The sequence below is a fragment of the Palaemon carinicauda genome, chromosome 1 (genome assembly GCF_036898095.1).
Source record: "Palaemon carinicauda isolate YSFRI2023 chromosome 1, ASM3689809v2, whole genome shotgun sequence".
NCBI lineage: Eukaryota > Metazoa > Arthropoda > Malacostraca > Decapoda > Palaemonidae > Palaemon > Palaemon carinicauda.
Window position 1 is genome coordinate 185,874,719 of NC_090725.1, and position 25,415 is coordinate 185,900,133.

Consider the following 25,415-nt stretch of genomic DNA (forward strand, 5'->3'; position numbering starts at 1 on the left):
CGGAGTGAGCTGTTGGTCTACTTCACCCCTTCTCCGACTCTGAGGAGAGGGAGACCAAGAGGTAGAGTCAAACTCGACAGGTGACACTCAGTAATTGTCCACCAAAGTTACCTCCCTGGGAGGAAGAGAACTCCGACGAGTCCGAGGGCAGTGATCACCTCACCTCATCACCTTTGGTCGCGATTTCAACGGTTGTTATTGGCACAATGTCCAAGGCCTGGAACTGAGGGAGAGCACATGCCCTAATTCTCTGTGGGGAAAGATTCCTTATACTAGGAGGATCCTCATGACAATCACCACAAGATGTGTACATCTTAGATGCAAGTATAGGATCCTGTGTCCTGTCTTCTTTATCTTTCGGGAAGTGGACTGGCATCAGAACAGCGTGTGTTAGTCAATATCAGGTAAAGAGGGGTCAGGCAGAGGTTGACGAGCAAACTTGCAAGTGTGCTCAGGTGAGTTAGGCTATGTGAGTGTGTGCTCCTCCCTCTGTGAGCGCGATCAAGACTCGGCAAGCGCTCAAGTTATCACAATCGCTTAAGGGTATGCGCTTGTCGTCTGAATTGAGTTTTCTCCGAAGAGCTAGGGCACTCAGGTGAAGACACTTGTCCCCGCTTGCGATACTGCATAAGGGAGCTCTCTTGAGGTACTTCTTGGTGCTCGCATGGGCGCAATTGCTAGGGAGCAAGCACTTAGGTGGAGGCAACTACTGTAGGCTTTTCTGCTCGCGTGTTGGGACTTGGAAGACATGCTCGCTCGTACAAGTGTGTTTCCCAGAGGAAGGGCGCTACTGCTACCCGAAAAGCCTCCAGAGGAGAACTACTGGGGTAGGGTCGGAGGGCAGCATATCAGGGGTCAGAGGGAGGATTCGGGATTTCTTTAACTTCAAGGCAAAAAATCCCTTCAAGATTTCTTCTTCCTGCTGCCATACACTACCCACTGGGAAGGTGACCACTCCCGACACTCGGTACAATGAGAGGCCTGAGTGCAGGAGTGGCCTCTGCAGGTAAGACACAAAAGGAAAGGATCCATCTCCTTAGGACTCAGGTGCCTTATTTATTATCCAACAACCCAAGACATTTTCACATTTCTCCACAGGCATCCCCACTGAAGAAATACAGTTGCTAACATGCTGGAAAAAAATAAAAAGAATTAGAAAAGTCTGCCACAATCTTCCAGCCAGCGAGACTGTTTGTCCTCACTACTCAGTAAGAAAGCAGGGGGGTGGAACTTACCCACTCCCAGTCAGTAACTACTGACCACTTGTTGACACCTTGTTATCAAATTTTAACAGATGAGTATTCCTGTTTTGCTGTTATCTCTCTTTTATAGAGGGCAAAAGTTTTTATTTGTACTGGGACCGTTATTAATCTAGATAGTTACTTTCCATCTCTCCTTCACTAACCAACCTCCATCATCTGTGAATCAGTAATATGAACCACAGGAGTTTCATAAACAGAAACTTTAATGATAAAAATTTGTATTTTTATACTCTCCAGATGTTCAAATACATGCATATTTCCTACTCACTGGTTGGTCATGAAAAGAGACTAATGATTGTGTTTTTGACTTTCAGAACTGAAAGACAATGGGAACTATGATGATTTATCAACTAGTTAGTTACCATCAAACACCAGATGGTGCAATGGTTCCCAGAGGGGGAGGCATTTTACAAGGAGAGAAGATAGGACATTTTTGTTTTTTTAGCAGGCATCAACATTTAAGCAACTTTGAGATAGAAGCAATGTGAACATCAGGTGAGTATAAGAATAATAAATCTTATCAAAATTCTATTTTTACCAGGTCTTTTAGTGTCTAATAATAATAAAAAATCTCCCCTTTAAAATGAAATGTACTTTTTTAGTTACCATGTACCTGCTTTCAGCATATCAGAAAAAAATAACATACTTTTTCCTATACTGTATACAAAATCTACAGCTATAATTTTTCTCAATCTCACATGATATTTTTTTGTACACAATTATACAGTTGAGGAGTCCTCTCTATTCTCTTTTACCATGAGACCATTATGCTTGAATTCTCAAATAATTTAAAACTAAGTCGGGATCTTTCAAGATGACCTAGTTCTTCATAATCAATACCATCATGCTAGTGCTATTTACTGTATAAAATATCTTCAATTGATTGATCCTATGCCGCTACTTTTATCCTTGAGACCTTATTCAGTTTTCTAGTATCTGAATATAATATCTTTTGGTTACTTTCCCATTTATGATACAAATTAGAAAGAACACTATTGTATACTGTACAGGTACTCATAAATTCAGCATTTATTAGTCACACTTCCAAACCTCTTGCAGATTCTTTTCAAATTACCCATGTCTTTGTTGCAACTGAAAAACAAGTTTCGAATATAAAGCAAGATATGTTTCATTTATATCATATCTATATCGTACGTAATCACCATTGTTCATACCAAATAATTCTTATTGAAACCCTGGAGTTAAGCATCATAAAAAGAGAGAACTCACAATTTATTAAAAACACTTCTAAGTTCTAGTGTACACGAAAGAAAGCTTATAGAATGAAATGTGATGGGTAAAAAAATAAACTGATAGCAAGCATGTATTTCAAGTATTAAATTCAACTAACCTTTATTCTTTCTTTAACCTGTGAATTATATCCCTTTCAATATCATCAAACCTAACTATATGAAATTAAATTTTCTCTCTTATTATACCTGAAAGTACAATAATGTTGCTGCAGACATCTAAGTATCAGAAAAGAAACCAAAGTAATTTACTCTATTTTCGATCCTTTTTGCAGGCTACTCTCATAAACTAGAGGTCATGATGGTGTAAAGATACCTCTCCCATTTTCTGTTGTATTGCAAAATACTACACAACTTTTCTACTGTCATCTGAATGTATGCAATATATTTGTTTAAAAAAATAATGCAATCCCAAAATTCATTACCTTCCCAACAAAACTAAACTCATAGCATTCTTAAAGAGAGTACTTCTCTTGCTAACATGAGAAACTTAGTCTATAACTGTGATATTCATGAAGTCATTAAGAAGACCAGAATTCCATTCCAAAACTAGAAAACTAATTACACTATTAATCATCATAAAATCTTTCCTCTTTCAAGCTCTTCTCTTTAGTTTCACTAAACGTTATCTAAAAGATTAAGTATTCTTAAAGGTAAAGAACCACAAAAGTTCAAACAACTATGGCACTGAAGCAGTCTCCAAGAGCAGATAAATGACAACCTTGCTGTCTAAAGGTACTCCTTCTGAAAACTTATACTTCCTGCCTTCTCTTCAGATGACAATGCACTATCTGATAATGTTTCAATTGAACAAGTATAAAAAAAACGGAAGACTTCAACTTAAGTAAAAACTTAATTTTATTGTCCAGTGAAAATGAATGAAAATACTCTTACCTTTATCCTCTAAAGGATTGTGCGATATATCCAACTTTTGTAAGGGAATGTTGCTATTCGACAATAATGCTAATGATAACTTATTTGCAAATTCCCTGAAAATAAAAGTAAAACATTTATAACTGCACACAGTTAATGACAGTCACATAACCTTTATGTCCAAAATGTTTTTCCCAAATAGTATTTCAGAATGTGTCCAATGTAGTTTAATTTTTTCATGATTGTCACCTTACAGTGCAAATATAAACGATTCCTAAAGTAATCTGTATTTTCCTAATTATATAAACATGAGTCTTTCAATAAGTGTCCTTTCAGTGAAGCTGGATATGGCTATTAAGATGTATAACAAGGTGGTGACCATTATTACTGGGTGGTGAGTAACACCCACCCATCTGACAAGCCACTAAGCAGCCACTTTGACCTTAGCCTAAAACTTGCAGGGTGGTTGAGGTGGGACGTGTAACTTGAAGGACTCGGGTTTGAATACTTTGGAAAAATACAAATTACTTAAAAAATTTGTGATTTGTTCCAATACAAATACAAGCCTTAGCTGGGCTACATTCCCGGGAAACGTCATGGCAATTTGGTCCTGTATAAGAGCAAAAATGATAGATTTCTGTCAACCTCCTAATGTACTGGACATGAAGATGAGCAGCTGCTAGGCAAAGTCAGTTCCAGTAAATGGTAGACATTCAAGGAAGAACCTATATCTGTGAGAAGGGTATACTGATTGGAAGGATGGAGCAATACTTCTAAACAAAACTGTTTGTTAAGAAAAGTTGTTCTATCATACAACTAACTTGCATTTATCATCTAGCCCAGCAAATGTGCACCACCAAGAGAGGAGAGAAAAAATAAATGGTAAACAAGGCTAGTCAATCTCAACTTTCCTTCTAGAGTTACATCATAACCACAATCTTGGGCAGGATATTTCCCACCCTCAAAAGGAAATAGGTTTGCTATATAATCTGTAAAGCAACTACCCCTGGGACAATGATAAAAGTATCAAAGTAACTATACGTAAACTTCCGTAGGTAATATCTGGTGAAGGTTGTGTCGTTAACAGAATCCTGCCTTCAAAAACTGCACCCAGTGACAGGTTCTTACTGAGGGCTGGGCTAGATTTGATATGTCTGACATGCTCCTTCTGACTCCTCAATTGCAGAAAAAGAAGTCTGGTTGTTCCAGAAAGCCCGAAAGAAAGTGTTTCAAGAACTCTTCATATTATTCCTTCAGTTGTTGTAGGAAGAGATTTGATGTCCTCACAGGATGTGTAGGAAGTCATACTGGTCCCCATTAGTCACTTCTCATAGGGAGGACCAGAAAAAGGATGAAGGCAAGAAAGACTGGATTTAGGTCCTAGCCAAAAATTATTGATCCAAGACAATGAAGACCTTATATCCTTCAAAATGACTAATGACATAGAAAAATTTATGCAGTTCAATACTCACTTCAACAAGGCTAGGCAGGTAGTGGAGAGTATCAAGGGTCGAAGCCCCATCTGATATCAGTTCTGCCGTTCTCCAGACTAGATAGTCTGCCTGAGAGACCTGATGACTTACAATACATTCTATGTTGCCTAAGTTTCCTAGCATGGCAAAACTAACCCCTCTCTCATAAGTCTTGTCATTTCTCATGAATCCAGGCGTAAGTTCCTGGTTGGGAACTTGGATTGAGAGCCAAGAGATATTCTCCCTGCAGAGATTGAAAGGCTTACCCTACAAAACATAAAACAGCTGATCTGAATATTATTTAGTACGCAACCACTTTTGGGCCATCAGAGTCACATTGAGCCTCATTGTTAGCAACCAATTACCAAGCAGTCTGCAAAACAGGAAAATAGGCATTAGGGCATAGGTGTCTTGAATTCTCAGGGATGCTGGAAGTGATTGCTGCATCTCAAAAAATGAAGGGGAAGAAAGAAGAAGTAAAAATAAATTAGTCAATCATACCTCTCATTCCAGACTTACTGTATTTCCCGTGTCATAAGACGCTAAAAGTAGTGAGACTCACCCTATATTTAGCAAAGTGATTTTTAGAAGAAAAAAAAAAAAAAGAAAAAAAAAATTGAGGATTTTATAACCTACCGTAGCAGCAATTTTTAGTCGGCGAATTCTAGTGTGATTTTTCGTCTGACATAGTTCATAAGTAGATATTAATTAGCTGTACTGTATACCTTTTATTTCAATTTTATTACTGTACATATTCATATAAAAAACACTAAACCATTTGTAATTGCTACAATTAACAAGATTTTCAACTTTTAAAGTTTGTTTACATGAAAACAGTGTTGCCAAATGCTCCTGACCAAATTTTTGTAGAAAAGTAAAATCCCAGCAATATTTCCCAAATTCCTCATGCACACATTTCATACAAAAGATGATACAAGGGCAAACACTCTTGTGAAGACCTGGGGTGCTGTGGTAAGACAGAAACAGTACCCTGAACTGGTAATGGTTCTGATTGAGCATGAATCTTAAATACTTCCTTGAAGATGGATGGATTGGGATTGGGATTGGGAAGTATATGTCCTTCAGATCTGGAGTGCACAGAGGTCCTGTGGTCTTATCGCTTGTCTGACAGTGTCAGCCATCTCCATTCTGAGCGGGGTCTGTTCAACAAACCTGTTCAGAGTTAAGAGGTTGATAACTGGTCTCCAGACTCCAGTCGCCTTTATAACAAGAAAGAGTCGACTGTAAAAGCCTGGGGACCCATCAAGGATCTCTTGGAGAGCGCCCTTCTTCAACATGATCTGGACTTCTGCCCTGAGGGAAAACTCCGGTGCGGATCTCTTCACACAGTAGTTTGATGGAATCGGCAATCGAGTCAGTGGAGGGAGAGGGGGAACGGAACGCAATAACCTGAAGAAATCACTTCGTCCATCCAGGCTTCGGCCCTGGAGTGAAGCCACCTCTGCCTGCAGCTTTGCAGGCATCACCCCACAGGTGGACAAATGGGAGGACTGCTTATTCTAGTGGGAACGGCCTCGGCCGGATTCCTTCTTTCCTTTTCCTCCACGAAAAGACTTCTTACCACGAAAAGCTTGCTTTGACCCTCTTTGACCCTGCTGTTTTGGGTCTCTAGCCCTTTTTGGTTGTGGTTTCTGCAGTGGCTGAGAGGGGTAAGGTCTGGCTGTCAAGACCTTCTGGATAAGGGAGTCCTGGCTCGACTTCCTCTCTGCCACCCGCTCGACATCCTCAGGGTTGAACAAAGAATTACCTTCGAAAGGTGCCATTTCGGCCTGAGGGAGATGTCTGTGGAACTTGCCTATGACGGCATCTCTCCTCTTCAGGATAGTGTTAGCCCAAAGGTTCACCACCTGATGGGAGAGAAACTCAATGGCCCGTGTACCAGACAATAGGAAAGTCTCCAAAGACTTCCTGGAGGACTCCCAAGATACATCCTTAGATCGAATTAGCTGTCCTAAAGACCCCAGCCAGAAGTCAAGCCACGAAGTCGCCTGCTTGGTGTACTTCGCCACCTTCTGGTTGAGGATCTCGGAGGCCGAAAAAGAGACTGGAAGTCCAGTGAGCTTCTTGAAGGGCGTAGCCTTCGAGAGTGCCTCTATAGAGTGATCGAAAGGCAGAGTTGAGAGAGACCTCCAGAGAATCTCGTAGTACCTCCTCTCAAACACATACAGATGCAGGCTAAACCTGCCAGAAGACATGCTCACACTCCTTCCTCTCCTCCTCCGTTAGCTTGGGGCTAGCATGTCGCGCCACAGGAGCCCAGCGTGGGTCGTAGTCGTCACCTGGATAGACCGGACACAGAGAAACTGCTGAGGAAGTGCTCGCTTCCAGCTGCCTAGGAGGCAGCGAAGAGGGAAGCCTGGCCGAGGATTTTTGGATAGTAGGTAAATCCTTTGGCTCCCTCCTACGAGGCAGGTGTTCCTCTGTCAGCGAGGTCCTAGAGGGCTCTGCTGGTCTACGGGCGAGATGAGTCCATCACCAGAGGGAGCACGTGGTGCCCAGTTGCAGGTCATAGCTCCTTAGGCACTAAGGAGGCAAAAGACGAATCCTCTTCCTCTTCCCCTTGGGTCTGGCCAGTGGTGTCTTGAACTGCAAGGGGCTACCCTGGAGTTCTTGCACTGGTAGACCCCGTAAGACGACTTTAAGAACCAGAAAAACTTATTGATAGACAAGTAAAGAAGGATCCTCCCTTAACATAAGTTTTCTGGTCCCTAAAGTTGTCTTATGGGGTCTACCAGGCTTTGGCAAAGGGGCAGAAACGCAAACCTCCCCAGATTCACGATAGCACTCGATATTTCTGGTAATTTATGGTTTGCTTTGAACAATGTCACTATTTCAATGCGTTTGATCTAATCCACGGTCTGTTTGGGCATGGTAAGGGCTATATATAAGGCCCATTTGGAGGGTATCACGAACCCAAAAGGAGACAAAAAGTTTGACACAAAAAACACAATTGCGATCGCCACATACTGCAGAACCACGTGCGACTGAGGTAAACAAAGCGTATGCTAAAGTCTCCCCAGTGTTGACACTACGTCCAGAGAAAACGTCGGCTCGTACCGCACTTGTTAGGGGGGACTTGTGAGGATCCAAGACTTTTTGAGAAAAGCTGTGACCCTTGGCGTAAGGCGTCAATACATTCCACGCATACTGTATAAATATCGATCTACCATCAGAGATGAAACAAATGAAATAAAACTAGAATAAAATATGAGATTCTGTTCTAATTATAGAGTCAAATTTATGTTAATTAGTAATCATAACAACCAATACAAATCTATGAAAACGGGAATACTCTAATAAATATTAATCGGTCGCCTACTGAAAGAATATCACTCAATTTGCCAGCTCACTTTCTGCCAGAAATATGACATCACCAAATATATATGAACTCAAAATATTAGAACTCTTCTTAATGGTATGTTTATCTAAAATGGATACCGTATATTACCAATAAAAGAAAATACTAACTTACTATGAGAAATAATTTTTTATTAAAAAAAAAAATAGAATATTTCTAAGGAAATATTTGACCTCTTAGAGTACTATTTCTGACAGACTTGTGACGTCATCAAAGTGAAAAAGTGGGCGTAAAAGCGAACAGCCTACGTCACATAGGATATAAGTCGACGACTGCCTGTACATAGTATTTAATCTACAATGTAGAACATTGAGAAAAGCATATGACAGGAACCCTGACTTGAAAGTCATGACTTCCTAAAGCGTAGGCAGGTGAGGTCCAATTGTGTGGCGTCTGATAGCGCTGAGTCTAGAAGCAAGGTGTATGGAACTATGTCTGATTGTAAAACTCTGAGCACGCTGGGCTAAGTCTGATCGTGAATTTGCCCACGTGAAGATCGACCATGCGTGGACCTGTGTGTAGACATGGTGTGTGAAACCCAAAAAATTGGAGATCTGTTGTGTGAAGCCCAAATGCGTGGAGATCTGGGGTGCGAAGCCCAAGTACGTGGACACCTGGAGCATGGATACCTGGTAAGTGGAGACAGCACTCATGGAGCCCATGCATGAAGAATGGTCTAAATAGGACTGGTCTGCTGAGAATGGGAAAAGAAACGTCTAGAATGAGACAGTTTGTTAATGTCATCACACTCGCTGCACATTGATTGTAGACTCAGCCGCGATCTTGCCACAGGGGTGTCATCTACTAATAAGGCCTTTGAAACTCTTAAGAATGGGAAGGACGAGGGTGGTACCCTTCATTCAGAACGAGAAAAGCATGTTCGGTCTCATTCAAGATCGAGCACTAGGAGGTGTGTGAACACCTGAGCTATGTGCCAAAACAACTCAAAGTTTGGTACGTTTTAGTTACATACTGTTCCTCACAGAAAATATCCATCATTGCCTAGGCAGGGAGATATTGATTAGAGACATGAAAATCTGGGAGAGAAGTAACAGCCTTCGCTCCTAGGCACTGCCTTATGTACAATACTGAGAATTGGGTGTGAAAACCTTTCTTCAAATTATGGGATAATTTTTGGAAAGCACTCCCCCAGTACAAAACAAACACAAGTGCAAGAGCAACCTGTACCAGTATTTCTACCCGTTAACGGATAACTCTCAGCACTCCCTCCCTTCCCTTTCTCTCAAAATAGAGCATGATTGTCCACAAAAGGAAGAAGATGGGCGGTGTCCTTCCTTTCCGACTAGAAATGCGTGTATTCATTTTGTACAAGAGTTATGAATATCGATGTTTCTTCCCATAATGGAACTACTCTCGGTATTCATACTCATCCCAGTATGAGACCAATCACAATTATAGGTGTATGAACCCACATACTGAGTACCCATATACCTCCCTAGTGTTGTGTGCACCTCTGATTTTTCCTGCTATGAGACAACTCGAGGTACTCAATCCTGAAGGGAGGTTCCTACTATCATCATTGTCTCTCCCACAGGGAGAGGAACAGTAGGAGTATCAATCGGACTGTATTTCTTCAATGACATCTTCTACTTCCTCTTCTAGCAGTAGCAGCGAAGACTAGCAAAAAATAAGGGGGGGAGAGGATCTTGGAGTTTGCCTTCAACAGGGTTGTAGAGGGCAAAAATGACACTTCCATAGTAAGTTGGCTAAGGCACCAACCACCCATTGATATACTACTGGTAGAGAATTATTGGGTCCTTTGACTAGCCAGACAGTACTAAATTGGTTCCTTCTCTCTGGTTACGGCTCATTTTCCCTTTGTCTACACATACACCAAGTAGTCTGGCCTATTCTTTCCACATTCTCCTCTTTCCTTAAACACCTGACAACACTGAGATTACCAAAAAATTCTTCATCGCTCAAGGGGTAACTACTGCACTGTAATTGTTCAATGGCTACTTCCCTCTTGGTAAGGGTAGAAGAGACTTTAGCTATGATAAGCGGCTATTCTAGAAGGACACTCCAAAATCAAACCACTGTTCTTGTCTTGGATATTGCCATGGCCTATGTACCATGGTATTCAACAGTCTTAGAGTAGAGTTCTCTTGCTTGAGGGTATACTCAGGCCCACCATTCTATAATATTTCTCTTCCTCTTGTTTTTTAAAGTTTTCATAGTTTATATATGTAAGATTTATTCTATTGTTATGGTTCTTAAAATACTCTGTATTATTGTTAGCTAATTACTGCTCTTATAGTTTATCTATTACCTTATTTCCTTTCCTCACTGGGCTATTTTCCCAGTTGGAACCCTTGGGCTTCTGGCACCTGCTTTTCAAATTAGGGTTGTAGCTTAGCAAGTAATAATACTAATAATAATATGTTTTTAGTGCTTTTCAGGTAACGAGAAGACACTGGAAATAATAAGATGGGAAGCACCCCTCCCTTTCAAAATGATCGGCAGCAAAACCTTCAAGCAATAGAGCATATTAATGTCCAAGGAATACCAACCTCCTCAGAATTATGCTGTCAGCATAATCCAACTGAATTGGTAGTGCCATCAGAAACCCCAAACCCCCAACATGCAACATAACAATAAACAATGAAAGAATAAAGCAATAAAATATTTTTGTTTACCCGATTAGTATAGTGACTCAAGATGGTAGAGCAAAATGAGAAAGAGAGAAGAGAATCCTGATAGCCAAAAATGACTTTAAATACATGGAAAAATCTACTGATAAATACTGTAATAGAATTGGTGTCCAAACAAGAATTAAAGCTTTAAGAGCTTATGTATGGTCTACCCTTATGTATGGATCAGAGAGCTGGACAATAACAAGAAATCTGGGAAAAAAGCTGAATGCAACAGTGATGTGGTTTTACAGGAGGATGCTCAGAATAACTTGGAGGTACAGAGTAACAAATGAGGAGGTAATGGCAAGATGTACTGCACAGAGCAATGGTACAGAAAATAAGAAATAAGACAACCGAGTTTTGTTGGGCACATAATAAGAAGAGAGAAAATAGAGCACTTATGTCTCACTGGGAGGATAGAGGGAAGGAGATCGAGGGGGAGGTAGAGGACAAAGTACATGGAAAGTATTGGGGTGGGCTTTGAGGGTAATTATACTCTAAATCAAGTGATACAAATGGCTAGAGACAGGGAGAGGTGGAAGCGACTGACCACCAACATCCAGGACACGGCACTTTGGTAAAAAAAAAAAAATCCTTTCAAGTCCACACTATTGAGGGAATATACAATAAAATGGAATGCTGTCTATCAAGAACAAGAATGAGGTTATTGGCAAGTTTGCAAAGACAACTGTCACACAAAAACACCTTCATCTTGAAGATCTCTCACATACAATGATCTGCCAACACATTTACCTAGAAAGAAAAGCAAAAAAATTAAAACTCCTAAATGATGACACCGGAAGTACATCTGTACGATCTGGCAGCTAAAAGCAAAGTGTTTGCTCAGTGTCCTGTCAGTAGCTACCACCACCTCATTATAAATTTCAAAAGCTGTATCCAACTTCATTGAAAGTATACTCCATTTAAAGGACGAAGGTTTGTATTCACATAGGAACAAATACACAACAACAAAAAGTTAAGTACTGTGTAGTAATGAAATACAGTACTCAGTAAAATACAAAATAACTTCAGATAATACTCACGCTTTGGCACCAATATTATCTAAATAAAGTTCTTCTATACTAAGTGACTTGCTAACCACGTGTAGGATTCGTTCTATTGCTTCATGAGACAGCTTACTATGGCTACAACGTAGTTTACGAAACCAGGTGTTGTACTCGAGGGCACTGATGATAGGAATGAGGTCTCTGTTGGAAAAAAAAAGAAATAGGTAGTTCATTACCAATGAATAATTATCATTACTTACTAGATTACTACTATAGTTACACCCTAATTGTAAAGGAAGAATACTACAAACCCAAGGGCTCCAACAGGAAAAGCAGCTCAGTGCAGATAGGAAATAGAGAAATAATTATTAAGCTTTATATGAAAAGTAATAAAAAATTAAAATATAAAATATTTAGATATCATTAACATTAAAATAGATCGGCCATACAAAAAACTATAAAACGAGACTTCAGTCAACTTGTTCAACTGAAAAGGTATTACTGTAAGTTTGAACTTCTGTAGTTATTACTATTATCATTATCATTACAAGTTAAGCTATAACCTTAGTTGGAATAGTAAGATGCTATAAGCCCAAGGGCTCCAACAAGAAAAAATGGCATAGTGAGAAAAGGAAACAAGGAAATAAACAAATTACAAGAGAAGTAATAAACAATCAAAAAAAATATTTTAAGAACAGTAATACTAAATTAGATCTATCATGTATGAACATAAAAACTTAAAAAACAAGAGGAAGAGAAATAAGATAGAACAGCATGTCTGAGTGTATCCTGAAACAAGAATACTCTACCCCAAGACAGTGGAAGATTCAATTGCCACACTAAGAAGAACATTTTATAGTCTGGTCACTTCTGGAATAAAACTTCCAGAATACAGAGTAGTATTGAGCCTTAGGTAGAAAAAGGCAAGACTTCGAATTAACTGCATACCTGGAAGTATGTACATGATATTATAGTCTTGGAAGATCTGAATGCAAAGTATGATTGTAAGTAGATAAAGGACAGTGGCTCCTCAACATCCAGATCTTTGCATTGACAATTTCTCAAACTGTATGCAAGTCATTTAAAATTCTGTCTATTTCATCCTTGAATAGTACAAAAAATTATCATATTGAGGAAGCCTTTAATGATTTTGGGTGAGTAATCAATCCATTTTGTGGAATAATATTTTCAATACAATTATAGGTAATAGGTTTCCCAGGGCACCAGCCACCTGTTGAGATACTACCACTAGAGAGTTATGCGGTCTTTTGACTGGCCATTGCACCCTTCTCTCTGGTTACAGTTCATTTTCCCTTTGCCTACACACTCACACAATGAATAGTCTGGCCTATTCTTTACATATTCTCCTCTGTCCTCATACACCTGACAACACTGAGATTCCCAAACAATTCCTCTTACTGCACTGTAATTGTTCAGTGGCTCATTTTCCTCTTTGTAAGGGTAGAAGAGACTCTTTAGCTATGGTAAGCATCTCTTCCAGGAGAGGGACACTCCAAAATCAAACCATTGTTCTCTAATCTTGGGTAGTGCCATAGCCTCTGTACCATGGTCTTTCTCTATCTTGGGTTAGAGTTCTCTTGCTTGAGGGTACACTCGGGCACACTGTTCTATCTTTTTATTTCTCTTCCTCTTGTTTTGTTAAAGTTTTATCGTTTATAAAGTGATATTTATTCTATTATTATTGCTCTTCTTGGAATATTTTATTTTCCCTTGTTTCCTTTCCTCACTGAGCTATTTTCCCTGTTGGAGCCCCTGGGCTTATAGCATCCTGCTTTTCCAACCAGGGTTGTAGCTTAGCAAGTAATAATAATTTCTACAAAATGGATTGATTACCCACCCACAATCATAAAAGGCTTCTTTACTATGCTAATTTTTTGTACTATTCAATGATGAAATAGACAGAATCGCAGAGAATCTTAAATGACTTGTATACAGTTTGAGACATTGTCAATGCAAAGATTTGGATGTTGAGGAGCCACTGTCCTTTACCTACTTACAATCATACTTTGAGTTTTGTTAGTGTTCAACTTCATGCCCCATAATTTTCAAAATAGGTCTACATTCAGAAAATGAAATTGATGTAAAGCTAGTAGCATCATCTGCATATGCAACAGCTTGTTTTCCAAGCCAAAGCACATATCATGTGTATACTGAATAGTATGAAAAGTAATGGGAAGAGAACACTTCTGCGAGGAATACCAAATAAAATATTCCTATAGTCAATATGGTGCCCATCAAAAACTAATCTTTGCAATCTATTACTTAAAATTGAATAAAGATGCTAAGAAATTACCTACCTACTCCCATCTGCTTAATTTTGAAAATAAGGAACTCTTGATTAACACTGTTTAAGTTAGACTCTTGATTAACACTGTTTAAGGCAGACCTAAAATCAAGGACAATAATATGAACTGCCTGACCACATTTCTAGGTTTTTTTTTCCTCTACAGCATTGAAAATTGTAAGAAGGGTATCATACCTATATATACATTTCACCAAAAGACATTCAAAATCTTTAGATGATGCAGGAGTTATGGAAATTGGGTGTTAATCAGCAGAATTAGAGCCACCACAAACCTATTAGTCTACCTAATAGAGGAACATTACAAATTCTCCAACAAATGCAAAAATAAGCTCTTCTTGCTAACTTTCAAAAAATAAGACAACTTAGGATCTAAGAAATCAACTCGTTTTCTAATAAAAAAGAAGACAAAGGAAAAATTCCATCTGGGTCTTACATCTCCATAAGCATCAAGGTCCAGTACATTAGCTTTAATTTCATGGGACTAAACTATTAAACTAGTTCATTTAGCTTCAGATAAACAGGAATGAAGATGATCGAGAGTCTCATTACTCAGACAAATATCAGACAAATGGGATGTCTTTTCCATTTGGACAGTGAGTGACTGAGCCTTCTGGTTTAAGCAAAGGAGAAATTGTGCAAATTTGAGGGTTGCCCCCCATTTATGTTCCTGGGTTGTACCAGAAATACTAATCATAAGAGCTTCCATTTCTAAAATGATCTAGTCACATCTTGGGACAATTCAAAATGTCAGGCTATCATTTACCAAACCATGGAAATTTTAAAATCAACTGTAAACATTCCAAAGCATGACCACTGATAATAACACTTTAATTCTCAATACGCAAAACTGCTTCCTTTACATTTGCCAAAGAATCAATAAACTAACTTATGTTAGCCTCGCTCACCGTTACCAAAAGAAATATCAAAATAACTTTGGGATTTCATCAATTATACATTAAAGGGTTAACTTACTTCTGTTCTAGGTAATCAAAATCATGAAGATATAATTCTCTAGTATCATGTGAGAGGTAGATGGTATCAACATCCCAAGCCACTTCTTCTCTGTAAGGTAAAGCATGGTAGTCGCACATACACATGTATTGTGTGGAGAACCCACCACATGGACCCATGTCCCTGGTACCACCTAAGGTTGCCCTTTCCAACTCTTCTAGCTGAAGCATACGTTTACAAGGTTGAATGTCTACTTTCCGAATTATGTGCCTGGAAAGAAATGCATCACCATTAATAAAACAAATCTTTCAAGTAATTTGTGTTTTTCTTAAATGCATCACCATTAACAAACCAAATCTTTCAAGTAATTTGTATTTTTCTTAACTATACCAACAGTGAGCAACTGATGACATCTTTATTAGCAGAACACCACAGGATTTGCAATGCTTGCATACCAGAATGCATGAATTATCACATAAGGTTGGGCTGATGACATCTTTATTAGCAGAGCACCACAGGATTTGCAATGCTTGCTTACCAGAATGCATGAATTATCACATGAGGTTGGGCTGAAGATGAATAGAAGAAAGACAGATAATGAGATCGGAATATGCAATGGAAGATGAAATATTATTGGAAGGGGAAAGGATTATGAGGTGGAATCACTTGAATATTTAGGAACTTTGATCTCTAATAGAGGGTCTTTAGAATTGGAGTTTAATGAAATATTGAAAAAAGCAAATCAGACAACGGCTAAGTTAAGTAAAGTTTGGAGATCAATTCCCCTGAAATTACATATAAAAATGAGACTATATATCAGTTTAGTGAGATCAGTGTTACTGTATGGAAATGAGTCATGGTATGACAATGAAACAATATCCAACAGATTTTGTAGATTTGAGAACAAAGCCTTCAGAAAAATATTTGGAGTTAAATGGCATGACAGGATTAGAAATGAAACTTTAAAAGAGCTTACTCAAGTGCCATATGTGGATGAAATCATGGTGAGGGGTAGATGGAGATGGTTTGGGCATGCTCTTTGCACTCCCCAAGAGAGATTAGTTCACCAAACTTTTAACTGGGCTCCACAAGGCACTAGAAAAATTTGAATACCCAAGCCTACATGGCTGAGGACTATGAAGCGTGAAGTAGGAGATGATGAATGGAGAAGTGTCGATTTAAAAGCTCAAAACTGAGACAATTGGCGAAATCTAACCGAAGCCCTGTGCGTCAATAAGCGTAGGAGGAGGAGATGATGATGGTACAACCGTCAGTTCTCTGCTAAAGGAGAATACTGTAGATAACAGTGAAGCTGGAACAAGGCAGTTAAATTTATAAAGAGGTGTAAACAACCATCAGGTAATTACCTATTGGTAGCAAGCATCTTAGATGCATAAGAGAGTAAAGGTTACTTACACTTGGTGAATTCCAGGAGGAAAACCATCTGGTTTCACTGGCCTGGCTTTTAAAGGTTGTTCTCGAGTCAGAATGCTCTGTCATAGACCAGGCAAGAAATGGGTTTGTTGACGCTGCGACTTGAAGATCCTTTACTCTCCCTCGTAAGGAGTGTGGGGAAAAGACTTCCATGTTTGAGAATGAAACAGCTACATGCTGGATGGGCCTTGCAAACTATCAGATTGAGCCCAACTGGCGAGGTCTTTTACGATGGTAAGAAAAAGGCATAAGCTCTATTTCTAGAATGTTAGTGAGTTCCTGGTGATCTTGAACTACATTCCTCTTGGTAAGGGTGGAAGAGACTCTTTAGCTTTGGTAAGCAGCTCTTCTAGGAGAAGGACACTCCAAAATCAAACCATTGTTCTCTAGTCTTGGGTGGTGCCATAACCTCGGTACCATGGTCTTCCACTGTCTTGAGTTAGAGTTCTCTTACTTGAGGGTACACTCAGGCACACTACTCTATATAATTTCTCTTCCACTTATTTTGTTAAAGTATCTATAGTTTATATATGAAATATTTATATTAATGTTGTTACTATCCTTAAAATATTCTACTTTACCTTGTTTCCTTTCCTCACTAAGCTATTTTCCCTGTTGATGCCCCTGGGCTTATAGCATCCTGCTTTTCCAACTAAGATTGTAGCTTAGCAATTAATAATAATAATAATAATAATATTAATAATAATAATATCCAGGAACCTAGATTCATCTATAGAGGAGAAATTCAGGTGGAGGCATCTTGAGTGTGGCGGCCCCTTTCAGGAGGTTCATCTTTTCCAACCGCCTCCTTTCTGGATTCCTCCCTTATCCGTACTAGGTAGAGCAGAACGTCCAGATGCTGTGACCAGGAACCTTAAGACCCCATTGCAGAAATGGAAGACAGGATCTGCCCTTAGGAATTAACTGTTCTACGATAGAAGTAACCCAGGATCTTCTGCCACTGGTATGCTAAAAGAAGGGAATGCTGCAGGAAGGGAAGAGCTACCTCTTGCATATGAGAAATCATTTCCTGGGATGGGCATACTTTTCCTTACACTGTATTTATATCCATTCCCAGATGCACTAATCATTGAGTGGGGATTAGAACATAATTCTCGATTCATCACAAACCACAGGTCTTGACAAGAGAACTCTCCCTGTCTAGGAGTAGGAGACCGCATTCCTTCGACTCTAAAATCAGCCAATCGTCTAGATAGCGCAGCCAGCAAAATCCGTTGGCATAATCCACGGAGACCTGTTAATAGATCCTTTGTGAAAATTTTGGTGTCAATAACACCCCCAAAGCAAATGATCTTGAAATGTAACACCTTTCCGGCTACTACAGTACTACACGGAAGTATTCCTGGAGTAGGGATGGATAGGGATTTGGAAGTATGTGTCCTTCAAACCCAAGATAGCCATGAAGTCCTGAGGCCTGATAGCTTGTGTGACTCTAGCCGCAGTCTTCATCCTGGGCGATGTCAGCCAGATGAACTTGTTCAGGGATGAGTGGTCAACGAATGGTCTTCAGAGCTGGGACAGGTGAGCAGCAGAGTTGCGTAACCTTCCTCCATTTCAATATCGCCTTCATCTTTGCTGGCGGGAAGAGAGAGGGTTCCTTCAAAGACTAGTTTCATAAACAAAGTTCTCGACAGCCGGTCCATTCGTGGAATCTCGAAGTCACAGCATCCCGATGCTTTAGCACCCAACTGGCTCACTGGTTGACCATCTGGTGCATTAGAAACTTAACCGCCCTAAATCCCGTTATGACATTGTACCCCAAGGCCTGATTCTTGCTGGGCTTGGTTAGGTCCTTCATGTCTGCTAGATAGCAGACTGTACCTGACCAGTGGTTGATTCAAGTGTCTTTCATGGTAGCCATGGCCATGACTTCCACAGCATATATCTCCGCTGCTGAGAAGAAACTGTAAACACTGAAAGACATTCTACCGAGCAACCCGGAGTCAAGGTTGCAACTACAAGGTCTTAGTGGAAGAAGGAAAGGGAGAGCCTCCTGCATCCAATAGTATTTTGTCTGCCTTGAAAAAGGCTGAAGGAATTAAGGATGAGGATCTCCCAACTTTCAAAGAATCCTCATTTCTAAAGACCCAAGACTCCACTTACCTAAAGCTTCCTTGGTTAATGAAGATCAAGGAGGCTAAGTCTGGGTGTCACACTGTTTGGGATGTAACAGAAGGTCGATGGCCGCCTTCCTGACCTTCGAGGGAAAGACCAGGTTTCTCCTAGGCCGCAGAGCTTTCCGATACAGCACAGCACCTTGAGGAATGTCTAATCCGTATTTCCCTACTCCGCATCCGTAAGACAATGATGCCTTCCTTGGGAATGCGTGACATGCATCAGAAGGATGTGTGCTGGGAGGAGAGAGCATGACTGGGAGACACGTATCCAGTACAATGCTTCTGTATAAAGAAGCCCATCTGACAAATATGCTTGTTCTGAAGATGATCTTATGCAACTGGGAGACACGCATCTGAGACACACCCATAAGGCACGAGCGTCTGTACACTTAATAGCACATGTGCTTGGTGGAGTTACCTGTAGAGACGAAGTATAGTGCATCTATGAGACACGTGACTGGTAAGCACGCGTCTGATAGAAACGTCCAAAGGGAACATGTCTAAATGAGATATGTTTGGTGATGCACATGCTTTAGTAGACATGCCAGAGGACAAGGTCAATCTGGGTCAGAGCACTGGAAAATGTATGCTGGAGGAGTAGGCAAACCTAAGGCAGTGTCTGCGAACCGCCTGCCAAGGAGACGTGTCTGTGAGAGACACATATAAGGAAGGCGCATCTAGAAATGCAGCCATTAAGAGACTTGTCTTGTGTCTGGCACAACTCATCAAAGAAAAAAAGCTTCTAGGCGAAAATGGGAGAGGAGTGTGTGGAAGAACGTGTTGGTAAGTCATCTCCTGAAGGACTGGAGAAAAGTAAACTGCCTAAGAGGTACATCTACGATTCACCTACGAAGAGGTTGAAGGGCGAAGGTTGAGAATCAACCTTGCAAGTGTACTCCAAAGAGCAACATTCCAAAGGTTTGGAAGAACTCCTTCAGAGGTGGCAAGAGTCAGGCACTCACTCACTGAACCTCCCATCTGGAAAAGCAAGAATTTGAGAGCGCTTCCCCCAGGAAGAAGCCTGGAGGAATATCTCCCACCGAAGACTCCGAAGGCAGACAGAAGACTCTGCAGGGAACTCTGAAGACACTGGAGGCGGCAGCAGAAGGGACTAGAAGTTCCAAGACAAACTGGACAAGCAAGAACTGAAAGGTGCTTTCCTAAGGAAGGGCATCTGGAAGAAGACTCTCCCTCCGAAGCCTCTCAAGGAAAACTGGAGACTATGCAGCTTCCCTGTGGACATAAGATATGTGTAGGAGGATCTAGGAGTTCCACGAGGATATGGAAAGTCACTGAAGGGTGATTCCCTCGTTATGGGCGCCTGGGAAAACACTCCTTGTCCAAACCCTCTGAAGGAAGGCTGGAGACTACGTAGCTTTTCCATGGACTGCAGAGTTATCTAAAGGAATATCTAGAAGGTCCATGATGATTTGGCGATGCAACAATTGCAGGGAGCCTCCCTTGGAAAGGATGCCTGAGAGAAGACTTTCCCTCCAGAGCCTATGAAGGTAGAGAGGAACTATGCAGCTTCCTCCAGAAACCGGAGGCATCTGAAGGAAGGTCTAGAAAATCCATAACGGTCTGGAGAAGCAGCCATTGAAGGGCACTTCTATTGGGAAAGAGTGCCTAGGAGAAACTCTCCCATACAGGTTTACTCTAGAATTTTTTAGTTACAGCCTAAATGAAAAAGTTATGGGATTATTCTAACAACATTGTATAGTTACCCACTATCCTACCCATGCTGGAGAGGAGTGGCTGAGTCAGTGACACAGCTTCACTTAGCTCATATGAGGTTGAGATGAGGCCAGACATTAAAATAAATGACTCAGGTTTGTATGGTTAGAAAACATACAAATAGTCTTAAATATTTGAGGTTTGATCCTACATGAATACAAACCCTCATGATTTATATGGGGAGTCTTCCTTGGGTGAGAGGAAGTCCCTTGTAGCAGTTGGATGTCTGTCTACCCCTTAACTCAAGATACGGAAAAAAGACATTCTAAGACTGGCTTGCAAGAGGTAAGGTCTAGAAGTCAGTCCCAAGTAAGTGACAGTCACAACCTTCAGGGCACCAGCCACCCGTTGAGATACTACCGCTAGAGAGTTATGGGGTCTTTTGACTGGCCAGACAGTACTACATTGGATCCTCCTCTCTGGTTACGGTCCATTTTCCCTTTGCCTACATACACACTGAATAGTCTGGCATATTCTTTACATATTCTCCTCTATCCTCATACACCTGACAACACAGATTACCAAACAATTCTTCATCACCCAAGGGGTTACTGCACTGTAATTGTTCAGTGCCACTTTCCTCTTGGTAAGGGTAGAAGAGACTCTTTAGCTATGGTAAGCAGCTCTTCTAGGAGAAGGACACTCCAAAATCAAACCACTGTTCTCTAGTCTTGGGTAGTGCCATAGCCTCTGTACCATGGCCTTTCACTGTCTTGGGTTAGAGTTCTCTTGCTTGAGGGTACACTCGAGCACACTCTCCTATCTTATTTCTCTTCCTCTTGTTTTGTTAAAGTTTTTATAGTTTATATAGGAGATATTTATTGTTGTTACTCTTCTTAGAATATTTTATTTTCCTTTTTTCCTTTCCGCACTGAGCTATTTTCCCTGTTGGAGCCCCTGGGCTTATAGCATACTGCTTTTCCAACTAGGGTTGTAGCTTAGTAAGTAATAATAATAATAATAATAATAAAAGGATTACATGACCAGAGTAACAATTATAACATCATAATATGTTACAAACTTATATTAAGAACGAAACGTCACATAAGAAAGGTCTCTTACTTGCATAAGTGTTTCTTCAATTCTGATACTCCCAAGAGGGATGTACATGAGAAAAATAAATAAGAGAATTCATTCATTCTACTTTTATACTCACGTATGTTTAAACAATTAAGTGACCCCAGTTATTCAATCTGAATTTTTTTCTTTTTTTTTTTAAATAATTTGTTGAGCAACAACTATAGGACCCAAAGAGAAAGCATCAAGTGATCTGTGGGTACAGTCCTTAAGGTAATGTGCAGTAAAGGCAGTGTCTCTTCCACACTCCAGCACTAAGGACTTCTGCTAGCGAGTGATTTTTGCAGAAAGCTAGGGTTGCATCAATACCACGAATATCATGAGGTCTAGGAGCAGCCACTGGCTACGCTTCTCCCGAGGACTTATAAGCTTTAATAATTACTTCTATTAACAAAAAAGAGATAGTATTCTTTGTCACTCTTTTTTTTTGCGACCTATAAAAGATAGGTTAGCAACATTAGGACAAAAAGGAGCAGTTCTCTTAAGGTAATGACTGACCGATCTCACGGGACAAAGTAATAGACTGCCAGAATCAACAGTTATTTCTCTCATAAGAGGAGATAAAGAAAGAATCAAATCTGCTATCAACAATGGATGGACTCTGTTTTTGCCATGAACTCTGGAACTAAAGAAAAAGATCTTTCCACCTCTTGGGATGTGAAACAAGGTAAGATAAGCCTTGCAACTTGCTCGCTCTCTTAGATGAGGCTAAGACCAGAAGACAGACCATTTATAAAGTGAGGTCTCAATCTGAGGCTTTATGAAGAGGTTCGCAAGGTGCCATCTTTAGGGATCTTCCTTAATCACACTCCATGACAGGGGTCTTAGTTCTCTGCATGGCAGAGACTGCTCAAAGCTCTTGATCAGGTCTGAGAGTTCCTATAAGGAGGCCTTTCAGTTTAAAGACCTGGCTTGAGGCTGAGGACAAACCTCTTTTGATAGCTGTGGCAGAGAAATTTCTCCTTCCATAAAAATACCCAAAAGTCCGCAATTAAGGGAATAGTGGCTTTGATTGGAGTGATACCACTTCCACGACACCAATCACAGAAGACGGACCACTTTGCTTAATAGACGGCTGTGGAAGATTTGCAAAGGTTGTTAAAAGGAGAGGAGGCAAGGAAAAGGTGGGCGGAATATTTTGAAAGTTTGCTGAATGTTGAGGATAATAGGGAGGCAGATATAATTGCTGTTCCAGGTGTTGAGGTGCCAGTGATGGGAGATGAGAATGAGAGAGAGATTACAATAGATGAAGTGAGGAGAGCACTAGATGAAACGAGAGTAGGAAAAGCATCTGGTATGGATGGTGTGAAAGCTGAGATGTTGAAGGAAGGGGGTGTGACTGTACTTGAATGGTTGGTGAGATTGTTTAATATGTGTTTTGTGTTGTCAAAGGTACCAGTAGATTGGGTTTGTGCATGTATTGTACCACTATATAAGGGTAAGGGAGATGTGCATGAGTGTTGTAATTCAAGAGGTATTAGTTTGTTGAGTGTAGTTTGAAAAGTGTATGGTAGAGTATTGATTAATAGGATTAAGGATAAAACAGAGAATGCAATCTTGGAAGTACAGGGTGGTTTTAGAAGAGGTAGGGGTTGTATGAATCAGATTTTTACAGTTAGGCAGATATGCGAGAAATATTTAGCAAAAGGTAAGGAGGTGTATGTTGCGTTTATGGATCTGGAGAAAGCATATGATAGAGTTGATAGAGAAGCAATGTGGAATGTGATGAGGTTATATGGAGTTGGTGGAAGGTTGTTGCAAGCAGTGAAAAGTTTCTACAAAGGTAGTAAAGCATGTGTTAGAATAGGGAATGAAGTGAGTGATTGGTTTCAGGTGAGAGTGGGGCTGAGACAGGGATGTGTGATGTCGCCGTGGTTGTTTAACTTGTATGTTGATGGAGTGGTGAGAGAGGTGAATGCTCGAGTGCTTGGACGAGGATTAAAACTGGTAGACGAGAATGACCATGAATGGGAGGTAAATCAGTTGTTGTTTGCAGATGATACTGTACTGGTTGCAGACACAGAAGAGAAGCTTGACCGACTAGTGACAGAATTTGGAAGGGTGTGTGAGAGAAGGAAGTTGAGAGTTAATGTGGGTAAGAGTAAGGTTATGAGATGTACGAGAAGGGAAGGTGGTGCAAGGTTGAATGTCATGTTGAATGGAGAGTTACTTGAGGAGGTGGATCAGTTTAAGTACTTGGGGTCTATTGTTGCAGCAAATGGTGGAGTGGAAGCAGATGTACGTCAGAGAGTGAATGAAGGTTGCAAAGTGTTGGGGGCAGTTAAGGGAGTAGTAAAAAATAGAGGGTTGGGCATGAATGTAAAGAGAGTTCTATATGAGAAAGTGATTGTACCAACTGTGATGTATGGATCGGAGTTGTGGGGAATGAAAGTGATGGAGAGACAGAAATTGAATGTGTTTGAGATGAAGTGTCTAAGGAGTATGGCTGGTGTATCTCGAGTAGATAGGGTTAGGAACGAAGTGGTGAGGGAGAGAACGGGTGTAAGAAATGAGTTAGCGGCTAGAGTGGATATGAATGTGTTGAGGTGGTTTGGCCATGTTGAGAGAATGGAAAATGGTTGTCTGCTAAAGAAGGTGATGAATGCAAGAGTTGATGGGAGAAGTACAAGAGGAAGGCCAAGGTTTGGGTGGATGGATGGTGTGAAGAAAGCTCTGGGTGATAGAAGGATAGATGTGAGAGAGGCAAGAGAGCATGCTAGAAATAGGAATGAATGGCGAGCGATTGTGACGCAGTTCCAGTAGGCCCTGCTGCTTCCTCCGGTGCCTTAGATGACCGCGGAGGTAGCAGCAGTAGGGGAGTCAGCATTATGAAGCTTCATCTGTGGTGGAAATGTGGGAGGTTGGGCTGTGGCACCCTAGCAGTACCAGCTGAACTCGGTTGAGTCCCTGATTAGGCAGAAGGAACATAGAGAGTAGAGGTCCCCTTTTTGTTTTGTTTCATTGTTGGTGTCGGCTACCCCCCAAAATTGGGGGAAGTGCCTTGGTATATGGATGGATGGATCCTGACAACTGCATCGTAGTCGGTCTCAAAAAACATCTCTTTCACAGGAGGTGCTGGATAATTTCTAACCATAAAGAGATAGGCAGTGTACTGCGTCGTGAAACTTTCTGACATGAGGTTAACGCAGAAGGTTCGGAACTTTTTAAGATTCAGAAGGTTGGGGTACCACTCCCTGTAAAGCCAACTAAAGCAAATATTGTTACTCTTAGGTTCTTTTATTCTTTGATCTTAGTCAACCCTTGATGGATCAGGCAGAACGGCCGAAAGGCATAAATGTTCATACCATCCCACTGTTGTTGGAATATATCCTTCATTATCGCGTTAGTTCAAGTGTGGGGCAAATATGTCCAATATTGGGGAACATCACAAAATCCAAAGATTCTTCCGCATTTGAGGATGCAAAGATGATCCTGAATCAAATGTTATCCCCAGTCTAGTTATTTTGCCTGCTATCCTTTTCTCCTTTCCTGGGATGAAATGGGCTGAGAAGAAGTACAGTACTGCATTATCTAGACCAATGGTGTACTCCCACTACGAGTTAGCATAGCAGGTGGGATACTAACCCGCCTAGTTTGTTCATGTAGGTCACTACAGTTATATTGTTGCTCTCCAACACTACCAAGTGACACATCATCTCTGAAAAGTGAAGCAATACTAAGTGAGAAGCTTTTATTTCGAGATAGTTCATATGCAAGGTTTTATCTTCCTGTGACCATATCCCTGAAATCTGTTCTTTCTGTACATGGGTTCCGCATCCCTGACAAGCATCTGTGAAAAGGAGAAACTCTGGAGAAAAAATATGTAGAGGTGTTCCAGATAACAGGTTCTCCTCTTTC

General features: G+C 40.6%; 1 protein-coding gene across 22 annotated transcripts in view; it reads right to left on the minus strand.

Annotated features, from left to right (window-relative positions):
* LOC137652986 (F-actin-uncapping protein LRRC16A-like) overlaps nucleotides 1–25,415 on the minus strand; it is a 702,357-nt gene that overhangs the window by 526,076 nt on the left and 150,866 nt on the right. For all 22 annotated transcript variants that reach the window (XM_068386421.1, XM_068386468.1, XM_068386477.1 and 19 more), the window contains exons 6-8: nucleotides 15,196–15,444; nucleotides 11,934–12,098; nucleotides 3,407–3,501 (exon numbers count right to left, since the gene is read on the minus strand). In XM_068386421.1, coding sequence (XP_068242522.1) covers nucleotides 3,407–3,501; nucleotides 11,934–12,098; nucleotides 15,196–15,444 — 509 coding nt within the window. The remainder of the gene's footprint in view (nucleotides 1–3,406; nucleotides 3,502–11,933; nucleotides 12,099–15,195; nucleotides 15,445–25,415) is intronic.